Source organism: Macrosteles quadrilineatus, unplaced genomic scaffold (genome assembly GCF_028750875.1).
Source record: "Macrosteles quadrilineatus isolate MER2022 unplaced genomic scaffold, UCM_ALF_1.0 Scaffold_28__1_contigs__length_1566739, whole genome shotgun sequence".
Lineage (NCBI taxonomy): Eukaryota > Metazoa > Arthropoda > Insecta > Hemiptera > Cicadellidae > Macrosteles > Macrosteles quadrilineatus.
Window position 1 is genome coordinate 1,358,741 of NW_026542621.1, and position 8,635 is coordinate 1,367,375.

General features: G+C 35.4%; 1 protein-coding gene across 1 annotated transcript; it reads right to left on the reverse strand.

Moving 5' to 3' along the window:
- Nucleotides 1-1,035: 1,035 nt before the first annotated feature.
- Nucleotides 1,036-5,502, reverse strand: LOC129005633 (ADP-ribosylation factor-like protein 6-interacting protein 4). The gene is made up of 2 exons (XM_054434593.1): nt 4,693-5,502; nt 1,036-1,252 (listed from the first exon to the last, which is right to left on the reverse strand). The coding sequence occupies exons 1-2, from the start codon at nt 5,082-5,084 to the stop codon at nt 1,126-1,128; spliced, it is 519 nt and encodes a 172-aa protein (XP_054290568.1). The 5' UTR covers nt 5,085-5,502; the 3' UTR covers nt 1,036-1,125.
- Nucleotides 5,503-8,635: the final 3,133 nt, after the last annotated feature.

Below are 8,635 nucleotides of genomic sequence, written 5' to 3' on the forward strand. Positions count from 1 at the left end.
AGTCTCACGGTCTTTGCTCACAAACACTCCACAGTCACAGTGCACGCGGCACAAAGCATTTGTGTTGTTATTAAAGTTATTTAACTTAACTTGTTGTTGTTTAACTTTTTGTTAGTTAAATTTGTTTATAATTTTGTGTTTTTAGTCAACTTTAGCATAGTTTTTGTTGTTTAGTATTTGTTATTGTTTTCGGTTTGAAAAATGGACAGCAATTGAGGTTTTAGTAGTATTTGTCTTTCTGGTTCCACAAAGCCACTTTCTTATGTTTTATTATATGTTTTATAGTCACTTGGGCCACGGCCAACTTTGTCAACCATTTTAGCACAATCTAAAAAAACAAAGAGACGAAATAAATAACATCAACTATACACCAACCTCGGTCAAAGATTCAAAATTCAATGCGACTGGGTCTCTGGGTCTGGTCTGACCGGGTGAAAAAAACAAACTATTTTGAGTTGTTTCCGATAAGCTCAGATCCGTTCCTCCTTCCCGACACTACAATTGTGCCAGTGTAGGAGGGGAGACGGCGCTACTTGTGTTTGTTTCTGGCAGACCCTGTCAGACTCGCGCAGACCCGCTCAGACCGTCAAATTCCGCTTCCAATGTAGGTTGCGCTTTAGCAAGTTCTGCTCATTGACCAAATTTGAAGATAGGGCATTTAACATGAGGTTAGCGAGTTCCAAAGCCAATCCTGCTGACCCATGGTAGGCATTTGGAATTTAATCAAAACAAAACCCCTGCGTGTTTCTTTAGAAGCAAAACTAAGTGTTCGTCTTCTAAAATTAATAAAAAAAGTGTAAATTTCAGTTTGTTACGAACCTGTTTGGGTAATATCCATTAGCCTACAGAAACTGGAAATTCGCTTAGGCTAGTATGCAAGGTTCCTGCAATGGAAGTAGTTGTGTCTAGTGCTGTATGTAAGATTTTCAAAGTGAAAAATTATTGAAGGCAGTTGGCAGTAAGTTATGGGCCTTTTAAACTTAATTTTGTTATTGACATAACTACAGGGTGGTAAAAACTTTTACAGAGTCATAGTTAACATTTCATTCACAATCTGCATTTTATTAACACTGTTCAAACTCTAAAGGGTACAATTATGTCACACAACAGGTAAGTTAATGGATATCAAACATACTTTTTAATCTTGGTTTGAAAGAAGTCACCATCTCCTTGAGTAGCCTGGCGGTTTATAGCTTGATGTCTTTCTTTGCTTACAATCTCCTCAATGATTTCTCCGTCACCTCTGATAAGCCTGAAAATGTCAACATATATGTATTTTACACTCTTATTAGCTAAGTTGAATTTAAATTTGTGCAATTCTAATGACATTAGTTGTAATGCTGTGGGGAGACAGAGATGGCCTCTCCTCCTCCTGAAGATCATTCCTTGTGCAGTGTTAAGAAAATAATTATGAATTTAACAAAATTTTTTACAACTGGCAAAATGCCAGAAGCATTTACAAGATAAAATATTTAATTGAAAACTTAAAACCAGGGAAGGAGCTAGAGCTTGCCGAAAGTTACTAACTTCCAACCTAACTAAGCGCCTTAATGCAGAAACTTTTACACGTTAAACTGTCACCCAAGCTACATCAAAGCATCCCAGCTGAACATGCTGGTTTCAAACCTTGGCCGAAGACTTCCCCGTCCTTGTAGGAGCTACTTCGGCCATCCAGGGACATAATTTAGTTTTATGGTAAAAACCCTACAGCTGCAGGTCAAGGTTTTTTAATTTCCTGCCTAAAGATATTGTAGGAATTAAATTATACTAAAGACATTTAAAAACAAATTTAAGATATTTATAATCAACAAATGTTACTACTCATTTACTGAGCATTTTTATAACTTTTTCAAAATTGTGTACATATTGACGCCCCCCTCTGTATTTATAGGCCTATAATGTAAATCTTGATTAAAGTGTTTCTGCATCTGATTCTGACCGCTTTCACACTCAGTGTGGTCCCGGTCCAGATTGGAACATTTATCCAGACTAATTGAAGGCCAACATTAAAAATAGTTTCAGTCTGCTATCTGTGTTCAGAGGACACAGTGACTTCACAATCAAAAATAAGTGGCTTACTTATGCTTGACATGTCGTAACTACAAAGAAAGTACACCCACCAAGAAACATTAAGATCCACTGGTTTGTAAATAGGTCAATTCTTTCTCCATATCGTACAACCCACTTTCAACCTACAAAAGGCAGTTGACAAGAGAACTAAGAGAACCAACTGCACTCAACTCCTGATACTGGCAAAACTGCTGATTGACTTACTGTAACTAGCAAAATAAGCCCTGACCATACTGGTGTGAAAGCAAGATAAGCCAGTAAGAGCTGATATGTAAAAATAACAGATAAAACAGGATTTTCTTTGACCTGTCAAGCGGGGTTTTTATTTTGGTCGTGAGGAAACACTGGTTGTTATAAATATAGCCTACCATGTATTTTTTTCTGTAAAATGGTGAATCAATTTACAAATACATAGCTAGCCATTTGTTCCGGACTCGGATTGGAAGTATTGAGCTTTCTTTAGTGATGTAAAATACCCGGGTATTTAAAACTCAGGGTAAAAACCCTGGATATTTACCCGGGTAAATACCCAAAATCCATAAATACCCGGGTATTTTGGGTATTTATAAAATCGATAGGAATTCATTTATATTCACCCCTAAATATGTTATTGTTATCATTACATGAAAAATTAGGATAGTCTATAACATCTTTTACTGTAACTTGAAGCTTTGCTAGTACCTTTTATCTTTGACTATTAATACAACAACTTTTATTTAATGATTTAGGACTTTTTAAAATAAAACATTAAGTTTTTAAATAAGAATGGGGTTTCGTTTATTATCAAGACAACACCTCATCAGAGAAATAGTGAACCTAAACCTACTTCTACTGTTATTAAATTATGATAGTTAAAATGTTTATCGTATAAATGGCATGGAAGGCTAGACAGACCTAAGGCAGAATGGCAGAATACTAAAAGAAATTAAACTTTTCTGTGTTACCGCTTAGTTGGAAACAATAATATATTTGGATAAACCTACTAAAAAAATGTATCTCCTGTTTTTTGGTCTAACTTAATATAATTTTGAAAGATTTATTGTGCTATAGATTTTAATGTTTTGTATCACAAGTTTATGAAATTAGTTTTTTTTATTATTTTGATACCATTGATACCAACAAAAGATCTAGAACAAAAATATCATTTATTTAATACTGCCATCCTACAGATTGAACTTTAATTATTTTCTTAAATTGTTTACACGCCTAGGCCACAACTAGGTTAAATTTTCATGTATTTATAAATAATAATTATTACTTTGCAAATTATTTTTCTTCACTTTCAATAAAATAAATTCATCTATCTATCATAGAAATTAAAAAATGATACGAAGTCAAGAGCAGTGCAACCATGCGACCAGGTTATTTATGCCGGTTATGCTTTATGCTCAGACCTGGGTATTTATAGCGATTGTACCCAGAAGTAAAATGCTAGTAGTGACCATATGAAATTTTATTTAACACATTTTATCATCATTTTACTATCCTTACAGGGTTATAATTACAATAAAACATCTCAATCTTCTCTAACTTTAATACAAATTATAAATACCCAGTTTTTGGGTATTTACCCTGGCCTGGGGTAAATTCCCGGGTAAATACCCAATTTATATTTACCTACCCACTGGGTATTTACCCGGCCCACATCACTAGCTTTCTTACTTATTTGATACTTACTTACCTACTTGATACTTGGTTACTTCATCCTTGACCAACAAAGTTGGATTGATTGCGTCTTATTTACATTAAAAACATTTAAAACACAAAAACATATATATACAACTAAGCAACAATGGGGGGAATGAGTCACATTTCTCGGATGAGTCACATAGCCAGACAATACTTTTTACACACTACCAGCAACAAATGTACAGAGTAAGAAATATACAATCCGTATATACAATCAAAACACTGTTTAACCTTACTAATTTATCTATCATTTCGCCACTTTGAAAACATGGAATAAGATAGGGTACTCTAACTCATACCAGTTTTTGATTTATCAGGTAGCACACTAGTGCTAATTTCTCTTACAGTAACTGAACTATCACAATATTTCTCTGTTGAAATAGATCTTCATTAGGCTAATTAATTAATTCTACACAATATTAGGTCGTAAATTGAGGTGATTAAAGTTTAAACTAATGAAATATTAACATCGTTGGGGTGGGCGAGTCTATTATGTGTGGGGGAGAGGGGAGGTAGCTTAATTGAGAGCCTATAGCAATGTTGTACGGGGCAAGCCTAACTTGTGCACGGAAAGTAGCTTCGTATTAAGACTATTGCAAAACTGCTGGAAAATTTACCAGACTTCAGCTGAATTTACAGGTATCTTTCTGTAAACAAAAAAATCTGGGTTGAGTTACAAAAAAAAAAAAAAACTAAACTATATACATTTTTTTCAATACGTCAAGAGGAATTTTCCTGTTTTATGTTGAAATGTAATGCTGAAAATCCAGTAGGCCTAATCCTCGGGGAAATCCAGGTGATATATTGTAGGGAACCTTAACTAAGTTATAAGTTACCGGTACTCTAGGTTTGTAAATAATAACTATAATTTTTAAAAAACAAACTAGGCTAAATAACGAAAAAAACCGAAACCAAATATTAAGTTAGTCTTACCTTGATCTACCCGTTGTCTTATCAAAAACACGTTTGATTGTGTTCTGTTTTTTCTCCCATTCTTCTTTGGACAGAGGAGCCATTGTCTGAGACTTCTCGAGAATCTCTTTTGGGATTTCAGGTCCTACTATGGTGTCTCCTTCAGCTTCAGGCTTAGTTACTTGGATAGTCCCCTCTAATTTATGCTTCTTATCTTTGGAATGTTTATGTTTCTTCTTGCACTTCTTTTTGTGTTTTTTACTCTTTAGCCTCTTTGGGGAAGTAGTGGATTCGCTATCACTTGACAAATGTTTTCTTTTCTTGCTTTTCTTGGACTTTTTACTTTTCTTGTCCTTATCTGTACATGCATCATTAGGTAACTCTTCTTCAGCCATAACTGGCTCTGAGTCCATACGGAGAGTAGTAAATTAACAAGAAGGATGAGACTTACGTATTTACGTTGTAAACAAAAATATTGTTCATAACCACCTTCTCAGGTTCATTGGGCATAATTTAATTAGGCCTGACAAAAATCTCCTCATAGGAATACATAAATTAACCTAAAGTTTTAGTCCGATATGCAAGTAGGCCTAGATCCCTACCTTGTTTTGGTAACCTTCAATAGGTAACTTATTCAAATAATCGAAGATAAAACTATGGAACTTTGCTTTCAACTTCAACAAGAACCATATGTGACGCGATATTAAAATGAATCAATAAAAACTTTAAATCTTCTACCTTTACCAAGTCAGTCTTTTTTTACATTTGTGTGGGTGCCGGGTGGATGTGTTCGTGTTGTCTTCTGTTCTTCTGTTAGTTGTGGTCTACTGGTCTGTGCTGTGGTCTGTCTTGTCCTTGTCAAGCTCAACGAAGTGACTATTCGCACGTCAAAATGCTCCACAGCCCGTTCCCGTTCCAGTTTTCTGTTACTCTGTTACAGTTCCAGTTACAAAATAATGCAACGAGAACTTTCAGAACGTTCAGTTTCAGTTTCAGTTACTGTACTTCTAAGTTTTAACTCAGAGTAATTACCGTACTCTGAGGTTTTAAGAAGCCTTGAATTGAAACGTTCAAGAACAATCGATGGAGCCAGAAAGAAAGGTGTTAAAAGTAAAAAAAAACAAAAAAAAAAACACACACACAAATGATAATTTTAAATATTATTAATTGACTTACAGATGCATACACAGTGGTACAAGGAAAGTAAAAGCTTGGGAAAGCGGCCAAATAAAAAATAATAAGATTTTAAGTAGGCCAACATTAAAATTTAGATTTAACTAAGATCTACTTAAGATTTACTTAATTAAGATTTTACTTGTAAGCTCTTACATCTAACACTGTAAAATGTTAAGCTTTAAGCCGATGACAGCCTGGTGATTGACTAATATTTTATCCTAATGCCTAGCCTACTTCTGGGCTATCTAGGCCAACATAGGCCTACCAATATTAGGCCATACCTTTTATAGGCCTAGCCGTTGATATGGTAAAGGTAATGTAGGCTAACATCAGGCCTGGCCTAGGCTTAAGTTTTTTACGATTCCTATACGGTATTGAATCTTCTAATGTGTATTTCTAATACACATTTTATTATTGGCCAGCACCTATATTTTCGACTGCTTATAACCTCTTTGGCTCTGTTCAACTCTTTTACCTTTCTCTTTACGAAGTTTATCCCATCCGTTTCGATTTCGGCTAATATGAGGTATTACCGTTACCGTACCTAATACTAGGATATATTTGTGTCCAACCTGTTCCCAAACAGCTATAACAGTTACTAGATTAGGAACGTAATGTGACGTCATTTGGAGCAGACGTGCGTGGTAGCGGCGCACGTCTGACGTGCGAATAGCCACTGCCCAAGCTCAAGCTCAAGCAACTCTTTTTTTCTCTCGACACTCACTCGCTCCACTACCACCACCACACGACATAAACTCACAAATCCAAAGACAACAAAAGATTGCAATCTAGGTGAATGCCGTTGGTTTTCCATTGAGATAATAGATTATAACTGGAGTCACTACTCTCTGGTTAAACGTTAGAGAAAAACGTGCCACTGTCACTAGCTCAGTGGCCACTGTTTTGGCTGGTTTGTTTTTGGCGTTTCGTGTTGTTAGGTTGGCCGTGTGATCGGTTGGTGGGATGCTGTCAAATAATTCCAATTCATTCGAACCTAACCATACTATTTATTTGGGGTTATGTTATCCGTTATTTCAAGGACTTGTATCAAAAACTTATTTAAGTTATGGCACGTTAAAACCTCTGTATTTTTAAGTTATTTTGAAACATTATAAATTGTTTTTGTTTGATAGTAAATTAATACTAACTTATTTACCTCTTTTCAAGCTATTTGGTGAAAATAGGCTAGTCAAGTTTCCTGGTTTGGAGATATTGGTTTAGGCCAATAGCCCTATTGCATTTGATTAAATAACGACCATCGGTTTATGATCCTGTTAAAATGGGTTGCTCTTGCTCGTAAAATAAATAAATAAACTTATATTGCAATCATAATGTTGAGTTGGCAGATTTTTGTTTACTATCATCAACAAAACAGGATGACGCCATCTTGATTTTGCCTCTAATTTGACAAGTCCCACCAACCCGATCACCCGGCCAACCTAACAAAACGAAACTCTGAAACAAAACCAGCAAAAACAGTGGTACGTTTTTAAAACACAGAATGGTTACTCCAGTTATTATTATAGCTCAGTGTGGTTTTCCCACTATTTAGCGAATTTCCCTATAGGGAAATAGCTATTACCGTAGGTGGCACGGTAAGACCTAGACCCGGGACCGATTTACTTTTTCATTTTGATGTCCCCAGAGGCCAAAAACACCATTCGTTAAAATTTTTATATATGTATATATATATATAGATTTATATATATATATATATATATATATATATATATATATATATATATATATATACGTCCGTGAACGCGATAACTTGAGTAATTTTGGTCCGATTTTGATGAAATTTGGTTTAACACGTTCGCTACTGAGCGTCGCATATATGCGACGCCGCGGTCATTGCCACAGACCGAGGTATACATTTGAATCTTACACATATACCGACTGTCACTTGGATAACAGTACACACAGACCACGGGCGAAAACCTGTAAAACAGCGATCATTTACATTGTAATACGCTACAATGGTGTTTGTAAATCAATTATTCTTGTTTATTTGTATTTTTTATAACCTTTTGTAATGTCGCATATTTGCGACGCCCGGTCTACAGCGAAGACAATAATGAAAATTATCATAGTTTTCTTGAAATAGACTAAACGTCGCATATATGCGACAGTTCATTTTTTTGTGTTTTAAGGTGAAAGTAAGTAAAGAAATAAACAGATTATTCAAGAACAGTTTATAACTGAACAAATATAAAAAGCTACATAGGATAATGCAGCATACATACTGCATACATACATACAGTGATGCAGAAAAGTAAAGACCAGTTTTTCCAACTATTATATGACGTCGCCAATCATCATATCCACATACCAAGCGACGCAGTTGTGCGTCAGACATCTCTGTAGACCACTGCAGGGAATTCAGTGCCTTCAAATAGACCACTACAAAGATATAAGCATTTTAATAACATTAGAACCCTGACGCAAATATGCGTCGGCAGTCTATTTTAATGTGACTAACCGTCGCATATATGCGACGGCAGTCCATGGGTGGAAACCGGCCGTCGCATATGTGCGTCGCTGGTCCATGTGAATGGAAAATTTCGTACTATTGCAGTAGCGAACGTGTTAAAGGTGTAAAGCGGGATAAACTTGAATGAGTTCGCGAACCAGCATGATCGGACCATGGGAACGGGGCTTTACGGGGGGTTTTATGGGGTAAAAATAGGTTTTTCTCATTTTTGACCCTCAAAACACAAAATTTCCCAATTTCTCTTTAGACCTTTTTAAAGAGCTTAAAAAACAAATAATTAAGTATATTAAAGTA

Bases quoted from the DNA above. Each gene is read 5' to 3' on its own strand.
- LOC129005633 (XM_054434593.1), bottom strand. From the start codon at position 5,084: ATGGACTCAGAGCCAGTTATGGCTGAAGAAGAGTTACCTAATGATGCA. The intron at 1,253-4,692 runs GTAAGACTAACT...TGACATTTTCAG, and splicing joins AAGACAACGGGTAGATCAAG to GCTTATCAGAGGTGACGGAG.